A 22,852-nucleotide genomic window follows, 5' to 3' on the forward strand; every position below is an offset into this window, starting at 1 on the left:
GTTAACTATTCAGGCCCACTTTTACGTTTTCAAATGGCAACACCATGGTCTAGTGTAAAAAGCACTTAAATTTGGAATCATTGATCTGCCACTAACCACCCATATTATCTTAGACAAATTAATTCTCTAAGTAAGAGAAGTGAATCTATACCATCTACACAATCACGAAGGTCCTTCCGTCTCTAATGCTGTATGATGCTATGATTTTATGATCTGAGACAAGTTTTGGAGATTATTAACCAAAAGAAACTTTAAGAAAAAATGTCCCCAGCGTTAGATTAACTCTACCCCTTTGCATCTCCCTCAGAATTAACATTATCATGAGGATAAAACTGTGGCCTCTCCTCTAAATTTATTTAAGTAAATGATTTTAAAATCTTGGTAATTTAACTACTATTAGTAACAAATGTCATGCAACATACCTTAAGACAGACTACAATACAAAAGTGCCCTGACTTAGGAGCTGCTCATAAAAAGTGGTTTTTTTGATTGAACTGTACAAATATTGCCTAGGCCCTCTACTTTACTCAAGAAAATAGGCTTAAAAAATATTTTAAAAATTTCAAAATGCTCACACCTAGCCATCATTCAAATTCTGTTAATTATGACAAGTATTTATAAAATAGTACATGCCTATCCTATACATGGTTGTCTGGTTTCTTTGCATAATTGAAGGAAGAGGTCAGCATGATACAGTGAATAATTTTCTAAATATAAGTTGTTATTCAATATTTTCATATACATAGAGTAAGGCTATTAAGAAGGAAAAATGAATCTGAAAGCTTCTCTAGGTTAAGTTCCAGAAAATACTTAAATCTTTAACAAGCAAAGAATCACTTGTAATTATCGTATTCAATGCCTCAATGCAAACTAATTCTTATAAATGGCAGAAGAAAAGCATTATCCATACTTCATAGGCTGTGAACACACATCCCACACTGGGATAGGACTGAGCCTGGATGAATAAACAAACCTGTTCCAGATCTACAGCACCACCTGGTGGCCGGAGTGAGACAACAGCCTGGCATTCTACCACCTCCTTTCATTGCTCCGTGGGGTCAGAAGGGACCCATGGCAAACTTTTCTTTACCACACTTACTGTCTAATCATTTATGCCTGAATATAACATAACTTTCCCCAAAATAAAGATCCCTCAGAAGCAAAGGTCTCCTGATATGTGAATCTCTCACAGTAAATTCTCTGAACCTGTTTAGAAAACAGTGCTTTCTGGGAAAGCACAGTAGCCTGAAATGACCTCAATCACTGTAATTTTTAAATTTATACAAGATCACCTGATGGAATAAGCAAAAAAAATTTAAAATATGTATAGGTAAAAGAGCATAATTTCAGGAACAACAAACAAAAAGTGGCAAGGGGAAATAAGGCTAAGTACTGACAGGGCTGAAGCTGAGCGATGGGCATACGGGGTTCACTGCACGATTATCTCCACCCTATGAATGCTTGAAATTTTCAATTTAAAAATTTTTTTATAAAATTAAAGTAAAAATATATAATTCAGATTTATTAATCCTAGTGATATGTCTTTCAAATAATATGTGAACTTCTTTTCAAAAGAGCCTTTTAACCTAAAACTACTGTAAAAACAAAGTTTGTTCATCTTTTTCTTTTAAAGAAGCCTTTTAAAGATTTCTTTAAAAAACAGTAAATGGTAAGTAACATTGTCAATGTTACGATTATCTACAAACAAACAGAGAATAACTGTCTGGCGTTATTCAATTGAGTACTTGTCGCCTAGGATAACATTTCCACTATCTTCATCCATGGATTCAAAGACTGCTGTGCTTTAAACAATCTGAACAGAAACTAAGATGATGGGCTCTGTAATCTATGACAGAAAAGTGGCTCTAGTGTTGACAAAGACATCTAGCAGGTGATAAACTATTTTCATCTCCCATGATTATGTTTTCTTGTCACTAACTTGTGAATGTGTGACATAGTAGAAGGGAAAATGAAAACATGGAACGCGGGTGACCATGAAGCCTGAGAACCTCCGCTGTTTAATTAGATAGAGAACGGCATGCTCACAAAAGGAAATCCTTTGTAGTACAGACCTATAACAGGGACTTACTAAAAGTAGGCAGGTGTCCACTGCAGATAACAAAGCCACAGAACAAACAGTTCAAGAAGGGTTCTTGTCAACACAATGGAAGAAGAATAAAGTCAGAGGAGTCACAGCCCATGGGAGCTGCTGCCCAGGCCCTCACCCTAGCCACAGGGGTGGTCGGCAATGAAGAGGGCGTACATAACAATGATGCCACCAGAGGGCCCTCCCTGCATGACACTAGATACGTCCAATACACTGTCACACAGTAACTGATGAGCACATCACTCAAGCCAGGTTTACTTTCTATACCCCCTAACTATGTTTCAGGTAAAAGACTCAACCTCACATAAAAAGGAGAGATAGGAATATGTATTTCTCTAAAATTTAAATCAAATTTCCTTTCATTCTAAAACAGTGCAACTATGATATGATACGCACACATATACACACAAAATCACATAACATGTTTATCCTACAATGAGGAGGAAAAGGGGCATGTAAGCTTGCCTCTTTAGTGCAAGCAGACTTCTTATAGACCAGATAGGGTCTAATTTCTCGCTGCTTAAATATTTTATTAAGGCAATAACCTGGATTCAGTCACTAAATTTAAGAAGGAAGATTCATATTCTCATTGAGAAAAATGTTATGAGTCATTAAGCATACTCTTAGATCATTTTTAAGCCTCATAATTTACGTTGTTAATAATATTCCTGGTTATTAGGGATAATGACAGTACGTCATCTTCATCACCCCTTAGAACCCTTGTGCTTACTCCCTTCCACTTCTGTGTTACCATCAGCAACAGTCTCTCACCTGTTTCATTAAACTATATAAAGTAAACTACAAAACAAAATTCTTTATACACATTTCAGCCTATGATCACAGAAGTTATCCAAAATAAGACACTCTTCCTAACATCTTTTCAATACTTTAAAAATTAATCAAGGATACAAAAACAAACAAAAGAAACCACAAAAGTTTGATACCACACTCTTTTGGGGGTGCTGTGGAGAAAGACACTCTCATACTCTGGAGCACAGAAGAGTACAACTGTGGAGGCAATGTGGCAATATCTAGCAAAATTCCATGAGCTTTTGTCTTTTGATGCACTATGTCAGATCAAGCAAAACAGTACACCTTCACACAAATGCAAAATGACAAAATTATACTACCTATAACGGCAAAAGATTAGAAACAAGCCAATCTTAATAGGAGATTGCTTGAATAAACTATCGTATGTCCACTCAAGAAAAAATATGTGGTTGAAAAAACAAAGAATGAGGGCGATCTCTATGATATCATATGAGAGGAATCCCTAGGATACATTTTTAGAGAAGAAAGGTGCCAAAGAGTGTACGCAGAATGTTCTTCTTGGTGAAAGAAAGGAGGAAAACTAAGCTTATTCATATGTATTTGTTTATTTTTGGAAAAATAAACAAAACTCTAGAAGGATAAACCAGACACTAGGGGCTTCCCTGGTGGCGCAGTGGTTAGGAATCCGCCTGCCAGTGCAGGGGGATGCAGGTTCGAGCCCTGGTCCGGGAAGATCCCACATGCCGTGGAGCAACTAAGCCCGTGCGCCACAACTACTGAGCCTGTGCTCTAGAGCCCGTGAGCCACAATTACTGAGACCGTGGACCTAGAACCCATGCTCTGCAACAAAAGAAACCACCGAGATGAGAAGCCCGCGCACCGCAACAAAGAGTAGCCCCCGCTCGCCGCAACTAGAGAAAGCCCTCGTGCATCACCGAAGACCCAACGCAGCCAAAAATAAATTTATTTATTTTTTTAATTTATTTAAGAAAAAAAAAGACCAGACACTAATCAAAATGGTTATTACCAGAGGGCAGGGGACAGGGTAGAGGGGATATGCAAAGGGGACTTCTCTAAGTGAATCTCTCTTTCTGTAGTTTTGTCTTTGGAACTATGTAAATGTATCACCTATTAAAAACTAAAATTAAATTAAGAAGCCAACTCCAAAATTGAAAACAAACTGAAATAAATGAACGTAAGTCACATCATAGAAAGAAATTATTCCACATGACTTCTGAACACAGTACTCTGATGGAACATCTGAGTGGGATACATTCTAGGGACAAAAAAGAATCACAAAAGGATCATAAACTTCACTCATCAGTTGTCAGAAGTACTGCTATCAATTTTGTAACGTTGAATCTACTTTATGTATATCATAATATAAAGCAAGTTTGTAAATACGCTGTGATCAAGAAACAAAAAAAGAAACAAATATAAAATCAAAAAAGTTAAGACAACTTCACAATGTTAAATCTGAATTGGTAATAGCAACATAAACTCATACTACCCAACTCTTCTTGGTCTCTAAATTCAATCTCCATTAAAAAGAACCAAGGTGGGCTTCCCTGGTGGCGCAGTGGTTGAGAGTCCGCCTGCTGATGCAGGGGACACGGGTTCATGCCCCGGTCCGGGAAGATCCCACATGCCGCAGAGCGGCTAGGCCCGTGAGCCATGGCCGCTGAGCCTGCGCGTCCGGAGCCTGTGCTCCGCAACGGGAGAGGCCACAACAGTGAGAGGCCCGCGTACCGCAAAAAAAAAAAAAGAACAAAGGCTTCCTGAAAAAACGGCTGGCAGGTTCTAAGACAGGGCTGGGAAATGCACAAGATGAGAATGAGACTGGGGTATCTTTTCTGTTCCAGAAAGCAAGACTCCCAAGACTAAAAGGTGCCTACCACCAAAAGGACAGAGGGGATATCTTGAAGGATTTGGCACTGGCCAAATTTGGGACAATTTGAGTGTCAAAAAGAATGACTGTGATTATAACGTACTGAAGCAAAAAATTCATGAGTTTTGCAGTGGTAGTTTTAAAAAAAAAAAGGAGAGGGATACTAATTTGTCACCAAGTCCTTACTCTAAAATCTGTAATTAAGGAGAAAGAATTCAGCATTTACCTCACCTTCTTAGGAGAAACTAGTTCATCCTCAGTTGATTAGGAAAACCTCCCCCTGCCTTTTTTTTTTAAACAAAGAATAGCTATTAATAAATGTATAAAAAAGAAAAAGAAAAGCTGAACAAACCAATGTTCCACAACCACTAGTGAAATGACTGATCCAAAGATCATCAGTGGATACTAAAACCACGAGCTGAAAGGCTGTTGACGAAAGGGACATTCATCTGTGCAGAAGTAACTCTCCTACAGATAACTTGCTAAACACAGGGAAAATCTTATCCTTACAATGAAGATATCTAGACGTTACCTCCTTAACCTAGTGTTTGAAATTAGCATCAATATTGGGACAACCCATCATTATATAACTTCTGACATAATACGATGTACACAAAATCACCTATGAAGCAGAAGCGTATTTGTCAAAATTGTTTAACCTGAATCAAGGTTTAGACTTAATTTTCAGTCTACAGGAAATCTGCGCAACAAAGAAGCTAAATTAGACCAGGAGGAAAGATTTGGACAAATACAGAATGTGGGACATTCTTTAAGATAACTGGCCTGGACTTTCAAAAGCCACTGTCATGTACCTAAAGAGCATAACTAGCATACTGATTTAGGCACAAAAATACCATTCTCCACTAAAAGTAACTAGGACTCATTGGAGAAAGGCTGATTCCAAATCCGGAAGAAGAAAAACACATTAGTCTGGAACATCTTATTGAACCAGATAAAAAGGGAATAAATACTTAAAGACTCCCTTGAGGGGAATCCTACTGGCCAAATTTGGTACAATTTAAGCATTAAAAAAAAAAAAAAAAAAGATAGCAATGGATTACAATCGAAAGCTTTTTAAATCCATGAGCCCACAGTGATACCAGAAGGAAAAATGATGCGGGGTGGGGGGGGGAATGGGAGGTAAATGAAGATAAAGCTCTTTTTTACAGAAGATACGCAATTTCAGAAAATAAACGTAGAAGAAAATAAAACAATCAGATAAATCACCATTGTGCAGCCCCTCCCACCTTCCCATAACTGGTTCAGGCAAGAAACACCAAAGGACGTTTATCGTCCAAATGATTGGACGATAGGTGATTGGGACAGAGATTTTTCAAAATCTCTCAAAAATATCAATATCATCCCACAGCTCACTTTTTTTTTTTTTTTTAAATCTGGCTCCTTAATTTATTTATTTATTTATTTATTTTTGGCTGTGTTGGGTCTTAGTTTCTGTGCGAGGGCTTTCTCCAGTTGCGGCAAGCGGGGGCCACTCTTCATCGCGGTGCGCAGGCCTCTCACTATCACGGCCTCTCTTGTTGCAGCGCACAGGCTACAGACGCGCAGGCTCAGTAGCTGTGGTTCACGGGGCCCAGTTGCTCCACGGCATGTGGGATCTTCCCAGACCAGGGCTCGAACCCGTGTCCCCTGCATTAGCAGGCAGATTCTCAACCACTGCGCCACCAGGGAAGCCCCCGACAGCTCACTTTTTAAATAGTGAGTAATGTGCCTTTACAATGGAAAGATCTAATTCCAAAGGTGAAAATGGCACTTAACAATAAAAAGATCTGATGGCTGCCATCCATCTAAGTGAGCAGACCTAGCATCACAAATAAAGGGCAACCTGACATTATGTGCTGTCTGATACGATACAGCAGGACAAAACAAACTGGCATAACCCCTAGAAAAAACTGGCAATATCTAAAAGTTGAACATCTGCACACCTAATGACAGCAATTCGATCCTAGGTGTATACCCAACAGAAATGTGCCCATATGTTTACCAAACGACATGTTAAAGGAGGTACCCATGCAGCACTCTTCACAGTAGCCCCAAACCAGGAGCTGCTCACATTCCCATTAACAGTAGAAATGGATAAATTATGGTATATTCGTAACTAGAACAGTATACGGCTGTGAGGCTGAACAATCTACAACACACAAAAATACAGATGAATTGCACTCAATATAATGTTGAGCAAATGAAACCCCAAGCAAAAGAGTACACACATGTGATTCAACTTAAAGTACAAAACAGGCAAAACATCTGCAGTCTTACAAGTCAAGAAAGTACTGGCAGTGACAGGAAAGGGACGAGAGGGGGCTCTGAGGGGCTGGCAGTAGTCAATTTCGTGATGAGAGCCACTTAACAAGGGTGAGTCCAGTTTAGGAAAATTCATCTATCTGAACACCTATGTGTATTTTCCTGTATGAAACTACACTTCAGTAAAAGGGTTTTTTTAGAAAGTACGTATCACCTACACCTAAAAACATGTATGCTGAATCTGATCACTAGAAACAAATACTGAATAAAGGACATTCTAAAAACAACTGGCCTACACTCTTGTAAAATATCAGTCATGAGGAAGAAAAAAATTTAAAAAGACTTAGGAAACATAACAGCCATATTATAAGCATAGCATAAGTATAATACTTCATTCAGGGCAGGAACCTTGACTGGATCTAGTATTTTTTTTAAAAAAGCTTTCTAGATATTTTGGGTATAACTGGGAACATCTGAATATGGATTATGATGTTATAAAATTTCTGTTAATTTTTTAGGAATGATAAACATTGTGGTTACATGAGAATATACTTATTTTAGGAGATGCATGCTTAGTACTTACAGGTGAAGTGTTATAATACCCACAACTTACTTTCAAATGGTTCCAGTAAAGAAAAGATGACAAAGCAAATTTCACAAAAGTTATTAACAACCAGTGAACCATTGTGAACAGTATGCGGGTGTTCACTGTATTTTTTCAACTTTTCTGTTCATAAATTTCAGAAGTTTCAAAATAAAAAGTTGAAAAAATAAGTCAATATCACAAAAAATAGTTGAAAGATAGAAGCTGTTATACAATTTGAAAAATATAAACTAATATACAGCTAAATATAATCTACGAACCTAGACTGGATACTGATTTTTTTTAATGGGACAGATATTAGATGATATTTACAAATCATCAGTTTTCTTACATGTGATAATGACACTGCATTTTGAAGAAGCACATCTTATTTTTTCAGAGACGTACGCTAAAGACTTTAGGAGTAAAATGTCATGATGCATAATCTAAGTTAAAATGATTCAACACAAAAAAAAAGATAAAGCAAACACAGAAAACGAAACACTGTTGAATCTAGATGATGGGTACCAGGTGGTCAGTATACTATTCTCTCAGTTTTCCTTTATGTTTGAAAGTCCTTAATAAAATTTGGAAAACAATTTAGTCAGTGCCTCAGAATGGTGATGGGACTACTGGAGCTATGGTTACAGCCTGTTCTTCAAATAGTTTAGAAGAGCTGAGATCAACTGGCACTTAATAAACATTATTAGATAATGCTGTTTTCTAAAATATAACATCAATAAAATTTCAGCTAAAAATCCCATGTTTATATCATATGGAATTACTGATATTTTGAAAAACAAAGATTATTAAATGCTGGCTTTATATTGTATTATACAAAAGATAGGTGACAAATTACTCCTGTTTTATTTTATCTAGATAGTATTATTTTCTGAAAATCTGGTATCTACCTGAATGATCGAAAACAGTAATAGAAACAAACATATAGAATAATTTACTAAGTCCTATGCCATCTCACCATCTGCAATTATGTGCTGTTTTTCTAAAGATGTTACTAAAAAGAACTGACTTGCTATTCTGCATATGAAAGCAATCTATATTTATTTATATTCTCATCAAATCTCTCAAAGAATAACCTACTTTTGGGGGTGTTTAAACGATTTTATTTTACGGTCACCAACAGAGTAAAAATGGATTTTATGCATTGATATGGTTACTTAAAGTTCCCAAGTTAGTATGTTGACTGGTTTTTACTTCAAATGGTTTACAACAACCAAAGCAAAAATGGATTTTCTTGAACATAATTAAACTAGTTTGGCCCATTATATTGACAAAACCACAACACAGTGAGCTGCTGCATGGAGCCCGTGAAGCAGGTCGGGACATCACTTGAACTTTTCAAAAGAGAACTTTTTTGGCTTCTCTTTCTGCCTCTGAGCACAGGAACACTGGCTGGTTCCTCAGGTAGAAACTGTAGCCAGGTACAAGGGAAAACTACTTTTTGTACTCCATGACAAGAATTAGGTCCCTTCAGTATAAAACGCCTCACTTCGAGCCTGAGAAGCAAAGCAGCATGTCCAAAGCAGTTCGTCTAGGCAGCCAGCCCCATAGACAGAGTACTTACTCTCTACCTGTGAGCAAGAGTCTGCCAAGTGAAGAAAGAATTTCTAGGATGAAAACACGGCAGGTGAAGGACTCATCTACAGCAGTGACCATCTCCCTACACAGAACTATCACTAGGGCAGCTCACAGGTCTTAAAATTCCCTGTTAATGAGTCCAAAACTTAATCATCTACCTAGAGAAGACCAGAACTAGGACCTAGCTCCTGACCAGCGCGCGCTGCTCATAAAGCAGGGGTGTCACTCGAAGAGAAATGAGCCACCGTCCCTGCCCGCAGCTCCAGAGCAGTGGCACAAAGGGGCTCAGGAGGGCAGGCCATAGAACAGAGAGCTCCTCAGCAACCTGGACTACATCTGGAACAGAGGGAAGTTCAAGCCTAGGGGAAATCTTGAAAACAATGGAGATTTTGGTGGAAGCATTTAAGAGGAGGCTAGTAGTTCCATGAGGGCAACAAGCTAAACCGTAGGCCAGCTGGTTTACCAGAGAGAAACAGGAAAAGAGACAGTGAAGAAGAGCCCTCCTGGGGTCAGAACAAACCTCAAAGATTGGCCTCAAAAACTGCTGCTGCAAAGGGGACTAAATTTAATAAATCAAACTATGGAGCAATTTATGCCCTGGGGCACTGCTGAAAACAATACAGCAAACAGTCAGCAATTAGTGGAGCCTAAGAGCTGGATGTGAAACCAACAGAGATAAAACACCTTAACAGAGGCATCAGGGAAAGAGACAAGGAGAACACTAGGAAGACCACTGTCATCCCAGGGTGACTGTGCAACGTCCAAGGCTGAGGCCCCAGGGCGTGACATCAGAGGCTTCTCAAACACACGTGTGTATTCTTTCTTCTCTTAACTGATTTTAAAAGCAATTGTACAAAACAATATGTGTATAATTGTACCGTTGGTACTATAACATATAGAAAAGTTAAGATATCTGACAATAGCATCATAAGGAAGGTGGATGGGAAAAAAGCTGAACTACAGTAAGAAACTTATATTAGAGAGTAACTCAAATCCACACGAACAAATGAACAGAACCAGAAATGGAAAATCAGGTTAATTTAAACAAATTATAAACAAACACTTGTTCCTATTCCTCTTCTCAGCTTTATAAAAGACATAAAATCATATAAGGTAATAATTATAACATATATTGAGTTTATAACATATGTTATAAATAGCACAAAAAGGGGGAGGAGGGACTAGAGCTCAGCAGGAGTAACATTTTTATACCTCACTGGAATCAAGTTAGTATAAATCTGTAGTCACTCCTGCGAGTCAAGATGTATATGTTAAGCCCTAGAGCAGCTACTAAGAGAACACCTCAAAAACATATAGTGAAAAAATCATTAAAGGAATTGAAATGTTACCCTAGAAAATACTCATTTAATGCAAAAGGAAGTAGTAAAGAAATAAAAGAACAAAGACATAAAACATAGAAAAAAAGTGAAATGACATAAATCCAACTCTATCAATAACAACATTAAATATGGACAGATTAAACACTTCAACTAAGTGGGAGAGACTGTTCTCCTTCCGAATTAAAAAAAAAAAAAAGACCCAAATATATGGTGTCTAAAAAAGACACACTTGAAACTCAAAGACACAAACAGATTGAAGATAAAAGAATGGTATAGAAGTATCATGCAAACAGGAACCAGAAGAAGACGGAACGGCTATACCAATATCAGACAAAAGAGATTGTAAAATAAAAAATCCTACTAGAGATATAGATAATCCACAGAATGAAAAAAATATTTCTAATCACATATGTGATAAGGGACTTGTATCTAGTCCCTTAAAAATGGGCAAAAAATTATAAATGGGCAAAAAAATGTGAATAGACATTTCTTCAAAGAAAATATACAAATTGCCAAAAAACACATGAAAAGATGCTCAACATCATTAGCCATCAGGGAACTGCAAATCAAAACCTCATTGAGGGGACTCCCTGATGGTCCAGGGGTTAGGCACTTTCACTGTTGTGGCCCAGGTTCAATCCCTGGTCAGGGAACTAAAATCCCACAAGCCTCGCAGAGCAGACCAAAAAAAAACCTCAATGAGATAACCACTTCACACCAACTAGGATGGCTAAAATTTAAAAAAAATAATAAAGGAATAAACAAGTGTTGCTGAGCATGTGGAGAAAGTGGAACCCTTGCATACTTCTGGTGGGAATTTAAAAAGGTGTCGCACTTTGAAAAACAGTCTGGCACTTCCTCAAAAGGTAAACAGAGAGTTACCCTATGACCTAGCAATTCCACTCCTAGGTATACACCCCAGAGAAATGAAAACATATGTCCACATAAATACCTGTCCACAAATGTCCATAGCAAAACTTCCTATAAAAGCCCCAAAATGAAAACAACCCTAAAATCCATCAATGGATGAAAAGAGAAACAAAATTTGGTATAGCCATACAATGAAATATTAATTGAGCCATAAAAAGGAATGAAGTACTGACACATGCTACAACATGGATGAACCTTGAAAACATAATGCTAAGAGAAAGAAGCCAGTCAACAAGAGACCAGCGTTGTACAATTCCATTTATATGAATTGTACAACATTGATTGTAGATTAAGGAAATCCAGAGACAGAAAGTGGAATATGGTTGCCTGGAGCTGGGGTGTCTGGGGAAGAAACGAGGAGTGACCACTATGGGAATGGGGCTTCTTCTGGGGATGATGAAAATACTCTGGCGCTAGTGAGGATGGTTGCACGACTCTGTGAATATACTAAAAACCCCTGAATCATATACTTTAAATGGGTGACTTATAATGGTATGTGAATTACACCTCAATAAGGCTATTATAAAGAAAAAAGCACAGTACAGAGTCTTGACTTACAAAATGTTATTTCATGTTATTTCTTAGAAGCTACATTCAGTGAGATGACAAATTCGCCCATGTGAAAAACAACATCATTTCAAATGTCTCTGAAAACTCCATATGAATTCAGTTAGATGTCAGGTAAATAAAATGCTATGAATGAAGTAAAAGAATTTATCAAAGCCAAATATACTCACTTGTATGAAATCAAAGTACTAAACACAGCAAATTCATACTGGTGGGAAAGTTTATGATAGTTTATACAAACTTTCCCACCTGTATGAATTTGCTGTAAGCATGTGATACTATAAAATGAATCATTAAAGCAAAACTATTTGGCTACAATAAAGAAATCCATTATGTATTTCTATTTAAACACAAGCTCAAATCATGTACCCAGAGTTCAGTACTACTGATGGTAGTGAATGTAAATCTAAGCCTTTTTAAAAAAGCCTCAATCATACCTTATGCCTAAATACAGAACACGGCCCTAGAGCCTGTCCAGATGTTAAGTGGCACTCATCTTTTCAGACTTGGCTCCGATGTCACTTCCTTCAGAAGAACCTCCCTAACCTCCAGTCCCACACTAAGGTGGCTTTCCTTACTAATCCAACAGCACTGGAACTGCTTACCCATCTGTCTCCCCAATTACGACTATGAACTTTCGCACTGAACCACGTCTGCAGGAATGGACTCCACAGAGGCCTGAAGCCCAAGAGGGGGTGAAGGGGTTCCCGGGAAAACATCAAACATATGAGGGTGTTTTGGCCCAACTATCCATACCTGGTAAGCAGGCAGGCACAAAGCCAGAATCTCAAGGGTAGAAGGAAAGAATAACGCTCAGAAAGGCATTAAGACCTCCTGGGAATATCAAAGGCAACTTCTTGCACCTTTCAGAATCCTCATCTGTAAATGCTACCACCCACAGCTATAGGTCTCAATGGGGAACTTATGGAAGCACTTCTCAAATCGGAATGTGCATATGAATCACCTGGAGACCTAGTTCAAAACGCAGATTGTGATTCAGTAGGTCTGAGGGGAGACATGAGAGTCTGCATTCCTGGTGACGCTGATGCTGTTGGTCTGCAGACCACACTTTACCGAGAAAGGCTCTGCGAGACCCAGAAGTCAGCATTCTCTCAGGGAACATGCAGCATTAACTCCTGCCTTATTATCATCTCTTTTAAGCTAACACATCCTATGTCATTAAAAAAAAACAAAAAATCAAAACTTCAATCCTTCTGCATCTGTTGGCATCTTTCTTCCAAAACACCACTGTCCAACTGTGGAAAGTATGCCATCTCTTATTCATCTAAATATCTCCAGCTGGAAAATACAGGCCCTCACTAAATGCGTGTTAAATGATGCTCTATGTAACCTCAACACATTGAGTTTTTTCCCACATGCTTCTTGTTAAGATATATTTGTTTATTGGTCCGTCTTTCCCATTTGATCATCAATTCCTTGAAGACAGAGACTCCTCCCTGTGTGCTGTGGCACAGTCTGGCACACAAAGAGCACTCAGTGACCTCTGCTGTCTTAGCCCAATGACTGATGTGTAAACACAATACACTCAGGTTCCTGGAGAGAACACTGAGTAAAAACATACCCTTTTTTCTGAGGGATTTAAAATGATCACATGTATAACTTGTTTTCACAAAAGTTCAGTAATACACAATGTAAGGATCATCAACTCTACTTAACAGATAAGAAAATGGAATAAGAAGGTTAGATACTGATATTATGCTTCTTCATAGACAACCTCATCAACATAGGAAAAAAACATTTAGCAAAAGGTACCTCGGTCTTCCCACATTCATCGGGCGGGTCCTGGTGTATGGCCATTTGGTACTTGACATATAAAGAAAATGACTGGCTGAAGGACGACTTGAACTCGGGGTCCTCCAAGGAGACAGGTACTAGCCTCACCTTCAGAGCAAGGAAGATACAAGCAAACGCTACTGAAACACCTCTGCCTGATGATATGCTTCTGAAGGTGAGGCTAGAGTAAGATCTCCGCAAATCCACTTCCAAAGCTCAGCGCTGGAATTTTTATAAAACGAATAAACCTTGGGACAGGTTGACTAGCACAGAGCCTGAAGCACGAACTGTGCACCAATATTCATGAAGAATTTGAACTCACAAGGGCCGGGACAATTTCTTTTTGTTTTTTTTTCTCTATCTACCTGTTGTGGTTCTCTGCATACAGCAGAGTCAATACTGCTGCTCATGTTAACTGCTACTACCTGTGTCACCTCTACTTATATTAAGGGCTTTAAACTTTTTCCCCTTCCAGATTTTTCTTGGGTAATTTGATTTGTAAAATTATAAGTATATGAGGACTTCAGTTAAAACATTCTACTATCTTACTTTTCTAGTCCCACTCAGTTGTGTATGGGCAGTACATCAACGAAGAATAATTTAGTTGTTATCAACTTTCTCTACACATGACTTTTAAATGGAGATAAAGCATATTAACTGTGTTGTGCAAAGTATGCCTACCATAAATATAGTGGGGTGTTTTTTTACTTTTCTCTCATAAATATTTTAACTTAGAGATCGCCTTTTCACTAACTCTTAAATAAATGCATCTAAACATAGTGACTTTAAATAGAGATACTTCATTTTACTTTCCATTCTGAAATTATACATGAAAGGCTCTTAACATGGCATGAGGTAAAATCTGCACTTTCAGAATGTCCAATATTCCATGGTCCTATCTCTTTGCAGATACACTGCAAATTGAATATAAATTAAATGTACCACAAATAAACCAAGAATTCACACAGTGATATCAAATAGAGGGGAAAGTTGCGTTTGTACAGAAAAATTACACTTGGCCTGCTGACCTGGCTCACAGTTGGTTTATCAGGTGGGTCCTTGTGAACAACCATCTGGTAGCGTTTATAGACCTGGTAAGACTCCTGAAATGTGGCTTTGAACTGAGAACTTGGTGGAGATGATCTCACCACCCTCACCTTCAGAAGGAGTTAAAAAACAATGTTCATTAATTCATTTATTTATTCCATGGAATATGCATTAAGTTATTCCCACCCAAAAAAGCCCCGAAGTTCCAATACAAATATTAAAGCATGAACATATAATGGTAATATTTTAACATTAAAAATCAACCGGTTAGTAAGTAAAAAAAAAAAAGTTATTTCTCCAAATTATAGACTCATTAAGAAGGCAGAGGATCCTGTCCAAATTCTAAGACTAAGCTCTTAGACTGACTGAATTATGCAAGACTGCCTCTATTGTAAACGAGTAGAATACTTCTGGCACTCAAGACACAGACACAAATAAATACTCTTTAATATTAGCTGTATACAACTCACCTTCAGTAAAACAATCCAAAAGACTGAAAATGTGAATATATTTTTTGGACACTCTTTCATGCATCATTAACTCTAAACTTACAACTTTTTTCTTTAAGTGTAAAAGACAACCCTCAAAGAGTGTTCCTATTTCATGGCATAGTTTAAAATGAAGACTCTAAGGTCAGATTCCCTTTACTCAAATCTTAAAGTCACCATTTTAGTCAAGTAAATAAATTAATTTCCCTGTGCCTTAGTTTCCTCATATCTAAAATGAGGATGCATTAAAAGCAGTAATTGTACATAGTATTGGCTAACATTTATTTTAACGTTATTTACTAACCAGTTAAAATATGTTAGCAAAATAGAAGAGTAATACACAAAATCAAATGTAATACAATAGACAGGTGTCATTGGAAACTTCTTGTTTCCAATTGGAAACTTCTTGTGCCACGAGAAACAGTTGCTCTCATGAAAGAGTGACACCCAGGGGATAACAAAAATCTATCCATCCTGGATATCATTACATTAAAAAAGTAAAAGGTGCCTACTGAAGAACTGTTATATTAGGTGTGCCTGGTGCCCTGAATACATTACTATTTGATCAAAAGATAAAAACCTCTTGATAAACTATTTTAAGTATTCAATAGTGTGCTCCATTCTCCTTACAATTTGGGAAGGAGAAAGTCAATACCAAAACAGAGTAGCCAAGGATTATAATAGTCAGAGTTGTTAACACTTATATCTGATAATAGATATTGTCCTAAGATTTAAACTGCACCAAAGTAACTGTTTAATATCAGGTTTTTCAGTGGTAAGTGATGTCCTTAGATTATATTAAGCTGTAAATTCAAAGGCTGACCAGTTATTAATCAAGTAGGAGAATATAATAAAATCATTATGGCTAATGCTTTAGAAAAAAATTTTATAAATATACCAAACTAATACTGAAAAATCTAGACTTAACCTGGAATATAAATCAATTTGGGAAAAATAAGAGGAATACTCTTAAGACTAGGCATACTCACACTATGCCTAAATTGGTTTGGGGGGAATTAATGAGAGGATTATAGTAGTACATTTAGGACTGTTTAGTTAAGCCCTAACTGCTGGCTTGTATATGTAATACCATTTGCTGCCTTGATCAAGATCAGAATATTAGAATGGATGAAACAGTGATTTGCCTGCTGTGATCTATTCTCTTTCACTACCTAAACCAAAACTGCCAAAAATGAAATTTTAAAACAGTATTTCTTATTTTTCACTCTACTAAATTTCAATCAAGAGATACAAAAAGCCAGAGTACCTCAAATAATAACACACTAAAACTAGAATTTTCACAACTTTAGTAGCCAATTGCCTACTTTTTTAAATCTTAAAGAAAAAAAAAAAGGTTTTTCTCAAGTAACAATTAACTTAGTAAATATAAATGCCACTCCATCCCAATTCACTTTAATTTCCCATTATATAAACAGCAAAACATCAACTGTATGATCTCAAGTGAAAAAAAACAAAGTAGCTAACAAAAAAACAAACAAACAAAAAACACCCTCCAAAGTACCTCAAACTTGTGTGATGCACTCTCTGGTAAAGATTCAAAAATTAAATCTTCAAGTGACTTGGGCTGGTTGGATTTAGCCTTTGGTGGGAACAAAGACGGTGGCTGACACTGAACCTGGATACCCTCCAGTTCTCCACCTGGGCTCTGCTGCATGAGTTTTAACCTTTTCCTTTCTTTCCGGATTTCCTTTGCTTTTCGACATGGAGGCTTACTCAAATCTGCCCCTTTGCCTAAAAAAGAATTTCAAAATATTAGACCAATCACTTTTGGCTCTAGAAATATTTTTTAAAGGTCTCAAAGGTTCCACAAAATCAGTACAAAGAGTTCCAACTGTTAGGTTAGCTTCGGGTAGACGTTTCAGAGGCTCATGGTGTAGACCCCTAAGTTGATCTTTAAATTCTACCTTCGAAGAAGAACTGCCAGAGAAAGTAAATAGTAACAGAAACTTTTCAGGCAGCTCTTATTGTTGAAACATTTTCTTTTACATATTCATCCACTTCTCTGCCTCTGCAAAAAGAACACAATCAAATACCTTCTGCTTCACGACACTGCTGTCTCCAGCCCATTTCTGGGGGACATTTCTCTGAAACCTAAGCATTTATCACTGGTGACAGAGATAAATGCTTAGGAACCAGGTGTAAATGAGGACTGATCCCAGAACATACTCTGGCAGGTTTTTTTTAATGAAAAAATATCCTTGCTTAGTTCAAGATATTTGTGTCCTTCTCTATCTAACTGAGGGGGTCTCATTAGTTTGGCTCCAATTAGAGTTTTGTTTTAATTAGAAGAGAAAATATCAAACTGATAATCCTTTAGAATATAACAATTTTTACTATTATAAACCATAAATTTTAGTGAGTACACTTTAATCTAGGAAGTTGTTTTCAAGGAATCTATCCCAAGAAAATCATAAGGGATAGAGGCAAATAATGAACACAAATGAAAACCTCAAAGTAATCTAAATGCTCAATTATAGAATTACACAATTTTTAAAATAAGCAACAGAATATCTAACAGCCATTTTAAATGCTGTAGAAATTTTAGGGGATTTGTCATTATTCAATGTTAAAACATGGGCTTCCCTGGTGGCACAGTGGTTAAGAATCCACCTGCCAATGCAGGGGACACGGGTTCCAGCCCTGGCCTGGGAAGGTCCCACATGCCGCGGAGCAACTAAGCCCGTGCGTCACAACTACTGAGCCTGTGCTCTAGAGCCCACGAGCCACAACTACTGAAGCCCACGTGCCTAGTGCCGGTGCTCCGCAACAAGAGAAGCCACCGCAATGAGAAGCCCGTGCACCGCAACAAAGAGTAGCCCCCACTCGCCGCAACTAGAGAAAGCCACGCACAGCAAGAGAGAACCAAAGCAGCCAAAAGTAAATAAATAAAATAAATTTATTTTAAAAAAATGTATAAATATATATAATTAAAATACTTAGGAAACAACCTGGAAAGAAATATATCACCATATTAACAGTCATTTTACTTGGGTTTAGAAATTTAAAAAAAGGACTTTCCTCCTTTTTTTTTGTAGTGTTCTCTTTTCTCCGATTTTTCTAACACTAAACATAACTTTGTAATTTTTTTAAAAGCCACTAATTAAATAAAGAAAAACGCTTTTTTAAAAATTTAGGATCCTGAAACAGTATTCACAAATCATATAAAAGTCAATTTTACAGAGAAGAAAATTAAGATGTAGAGTGTTAAGGGACTTGTCAGAGACCAAGACCTGGTCAAAAGAAACTAATTTGATGAGAAAACAGTGATAGTGAGACCATATTATAATACAACTTCACTACATGTTTTCCAACTAAAAACAAAATTTACCTATTAAAAACAAAACTTTGAATAAGTCTAATAAACCAGTAACAAAAAACTAATTCCATAATTAGCCATCACTGTGTTGCCTTAGAGAATTAATTTTCTTTGGCCAGGGAATGCGTCTTTTCTCAAATTTGTCCTGAGAGGCACAACAGCCTATTGGTCGAGAGCACATACGCTGACATGGGCTACCTGAGGTGAGCTCTGTCACACCTGGCTAGATGACCCTGGGCAAGTTTCTTTGTCTGTACAAGAAAGATAATAACCAGTCCTAACGGTGGAGTTCCTAAGGATTAAATGTGTTAATGCATGTGCAGCTCATAAAACTGTATCCACTGTTCAATTAAGGGTCATCTATTTTTTGGTACAGATGAACCTATTTGCAGGGCAGGAATAGAGACACAGACGTAGAGAACAGACATGTGGACACAGTGGGGGGAAGGGGAGGGTGGGACGAATTGGGAGATTAGGATTGACATATATACACTACCATGCGTAAAACAGATATCGGGAACATGCTATAATGCACAGGAAGCTCAGCTTGGTGCTCTGTGATGACCTAGATGGGTGGAATGGTACGTGGAGTGGGAGGGAGGTCCAAGAGGGAAGGGGATGTAGGTATACATATAGCTGATTCACTTCATTGCACAGCAAAAACTAACACAACATTGTAAAGCAATTACACTCCAATTTAAAAAATGGGTCATCTATTTTTATTAGCTATTATATGTATCACCAATACCTAAAACAATGTTTCATTTCACCTATCAACATCCCGTAAATAGTAATAAGGAAAAATACCTGCATTTTCTAACAGTTACTCAAAATTACATTCCTACCCAAGTTTTAAAATTATGAACAAATTATAAAACTATCTAGAGTGAACTGAGAAACAGCTTTTCAGTATTTTAATGAAAGACCACCTATGTCATCTTTACACTAATTAATTCATTGGACTAAGCAATCCTTACCATGATTGTTTCACACGATATTTATGTACTGTCACACTGCAAACTGCAGTGGGCAGCAAATTAGGATTTCAGTTTATTTAGGGGATACAGATTTCCCCAAATCAATAAATTCCTTCAGCAGAATGAAAACAGATCAACAGTATAAAATCAGTACACCTGGGACTTCCCTGGTGGCGCAGTGGTTAAGAATCCGCCTGCCAATGGAGGGGACACGGGTTCGATCCCTGGTCCGGGAATATCCCACAGGCCGCGGAGCAACTAAGCCCATGCGCCACAACTACTGAGCCTGCACTCTAGAGCCCGCAAGCCACAACTACTGAAGCCCACGTGCCTAGAGCCCGTGCTCCGCAATAAGAGAAACCACCGCAATGAGATACCCACGCACCACAACAAAGAGTACCCCCCACTCTCCACAACTAGAGAAACCCCGCGCAGCAATGAAGACCCAACACAGCCAAAAATAAATAAATAAAATAAAAGTTAAAAAAAGAAAGACTGAAAAAAAAATTAGAAATTTAAATAACGGATATTCAGCAACATTAAGGAATTTTACTTAGGTGCAATAACAGTATTGTGAATGTTTTTTAAAGTACTTAGTTTTTAGAGATGCATTCTGAAATACAGCATGATACAATGTCTGGAATTTGCTTCAATACAATACTGGAAGAGTAAGAATGGCCATCATTTCAAAAACAAACAAACAAACAAGCTCATAGAAAAAGGGATCAGACTGGATGAAGGCAAGTCAACAGGTATAAATTTCCAGCTGTAAGATAAATATCACTACCTGAGATGTAATGTACAACATGATAAATATAATGAACATGGCCGTATGCTATAGATGAAAGCTGTTCAGAGAACAAATCCTGAGTTCTCTTCATAAGAAAAAATTTTTTTTTCTATTTCTTTAATTTTGTACCCATCTGAGATGATGGATATTCACTAAACTTATTGTGAGAATCACTTCACGATGTAAGTCAGATCATTACGCCATACACCTTAAACTTATACAGTGCCATATGTCAATTATAACTCACTAAAACTAGAAGAAAAAAAGAGTGGACATCATGAGTCAATAATTGTTTCAAATGAGGGGAGGGTACCTGGAAATCCATTACAATATTCAGTCTACATTTGTCTCCGAAATTCTCCAAAATGAAGGTTTTTCAAATTTTATAAACTATAAGTAATTTTTACAATAAAAAATAAAAATAGTAAAGAAACTGACTGACCCTAATGCCCAAGAGAGTAAGAGTTGAAAGAAATTATCTAAACCATTCAAAATATTTTATTGGACTATTCTTATCAATTAGGATATAATCTTGGACGAACAATTTAAACGCCATGAGATCTTTAGATTAAAAAAAAACTATTCAGTAAAAACGTAAGTTTTCTGTGCTTTAACACATGTAACTTATAATTTAAACAAAAAAAACTAAAATAATATTAAAAAATCTCTCCCTTGGATTATTTTGTATAAATAAATATAAGAACAAACTCAAGAACTGAAGCATAATAACTATGCAAATTGACATTTAATGAAATAATTTTGAAAGAGTCATACATACGTGCACACATATATATAATAAATCCATTTAACGCTGGATAAATTTTCTAATTTTCTAAGCCTAATTCTTTTATAAGTGATAATACAGAAAGAAGACTCACCTTATTAAAGGTGAGATTAAATATCAAAATGTGGAATTTTTTTTTTTTTTTTTGGCTGAGCAGCTTGCAGAATCTCAGTTCCCCAACCAGGGACTGAACCTGGGCCACGGCAATGAAAGCCTGGAATCCTAACCACTAGGCCTGCCAAGGAACTCCCTGGAAATTTTTCTTTTTAATCTGGAAGTTTTCAAACTAAAATTAATTTTGATTGCATAAAGAAATCTAATGATAAAGTGAAGAATTTCACAATGTCTATATTTCGGACATAATATCTAAAACTTTGTCTCATTTAACACTAAAAATAAAAATGTTTAGCACCATACCCTCTCACTGACAAAAATTTTATTCTCAAACCTCTAAGGCCTTAAGGTAGTAAAAAGAAATGGAACTCTTTTAAAATGTCTGTGTTAGGGGATAATAAGGCTATTATTTCAGGTTTTTTAAACAATTTGTTCACCTAAATCCAGGTAATAATAAGGTATATAAAATGGTGATCTATTTTACAGATTTCATGAGTAATTCACTTTTTTAGCTCATGAGAGCGCCCAGGGATTACAATGTCTCAAGCACAAAGAAAATCATTTAATACGACTTTAATATGGCCTGATAACAAACTTTCAATACCTGGCTGAGGAACTGTATGCACTTTTACTGAATGTGATGGTTCACCAGAGTCCAACTTCTCTTCCATATCTTGTGACTGGATTAATTCATTAGATTCTTCCCTCTTTGAGCTCTTTCCTTTCTCCTTCTCTTCACTCTTTAAGCTCTCTTTGAGGTCATCACTGAGCGTTTTAAGGTCACACTGTATATCCAATTTATTTATTAATGCAAAGTCACTGGCAACGGCATCCTCCATGGTGGGCTCCATGGGCTCATCTATAAATCAAAAGAGATCAAAGTCCATCAGCCAGGCCATTTGACACAATCAAAATACACACAGGAAAAAAAAAGCCCCCTTTTATCCAATGTGGCAGAGACGACTGCATGTCCACCAGATCCATTCTCCCATCTTCCAAGGTCAGGGCTGCAGTTAAGACTGTGGCACCCTGGCAAGGGAGCGTGCCAGTCCCTTCACAAGGTGTAATCAAGCTCTCGCCAATGGAACAGAACCAAACTGACATGTTCAATTTTGCCTCACTTGTTTTAAAGGAAATTTGTAACCCTGAACTTCTACCCTTTCCACTCCCCACTGGCTCGATTAGTAAAAACCAGAGCGACCTTGAAAATCACATGTTGAAGAGAATCCCAGAATGGTGGGGGGTGGGGGGGTGGGGAGCAGGGCTGCAGGCCAACCTGGAACACCCACACTGGACTGTTATGTGAGGAAAGAAACAGACTTCTATCATTTTTTAGTCGTTGCATTTTGGTGTCTCTTTGTTACAGCTGTTTAGTCTCTTACCCTAATGAGTACATCACTCCTATGAATTGGGTGCAGACATAAATAATTCAGAAGCGTACAACAAGTCAAACAAAAAACCAAATGTAAAAGCT

At 37.2% G+C, this 22,852-nt stretch overlaps 1 protein-coding gene across 6 annotated transcripts in view; it reads right to left on the bottom strand.

The window, feature by feature from the left end:
* Nucleotides 1–22,852, bottom strand: part of ATE1 (arginyltransferase 1) — a 171,822-nt gene that overhangs the window by 137,053 nt on the left and 11,917 nt on the right. For 2 of the 6 annotated variants that reach the window (XM_082607187.1, XM_082607184.1), the window contains exons 5-8: nucleotides 21,983–22,237; nucleotides 16,899–17,128; nucleotides 14,870–14,998; nucleotides 13,821–13,949 (exon numbers count right to left, since the gene is read on the bottom strand). In XM_082607187.1, coding sequence (XP_082463313.1) covers nucleotides 13,821–13,949; nucleotides 14,870–14,998; nucleotides 16,899–17,128; nucleotides 21,983–22,237 — 743 coding nt within the window. The remainder of the gene's footprint in view (nucleotides 1–13,820; nucleotides 13,950–14,869; nucleotides 14,999–16,898; nucleotides 17,129–21,982; nucleotides 22,238–22,852) is intronic. The other 4 variants (XM_082607189.1, XM_082607186.1, XM_082607188.1 and 1 more) reach the window with 2 other exon arrangements.

Source organism: Mesoplodon mirus, assembly GCF_964341445.2.
Source record: "Mesoplodon mirus genome assembly, chromosome: 2".
Lineage (NCBI taxonomy): Eukaryota > Metazoa > Chordata > Mammalia > Artiodactyla > Ziphiidae > Mesoplodon > Mesoplodon mirus.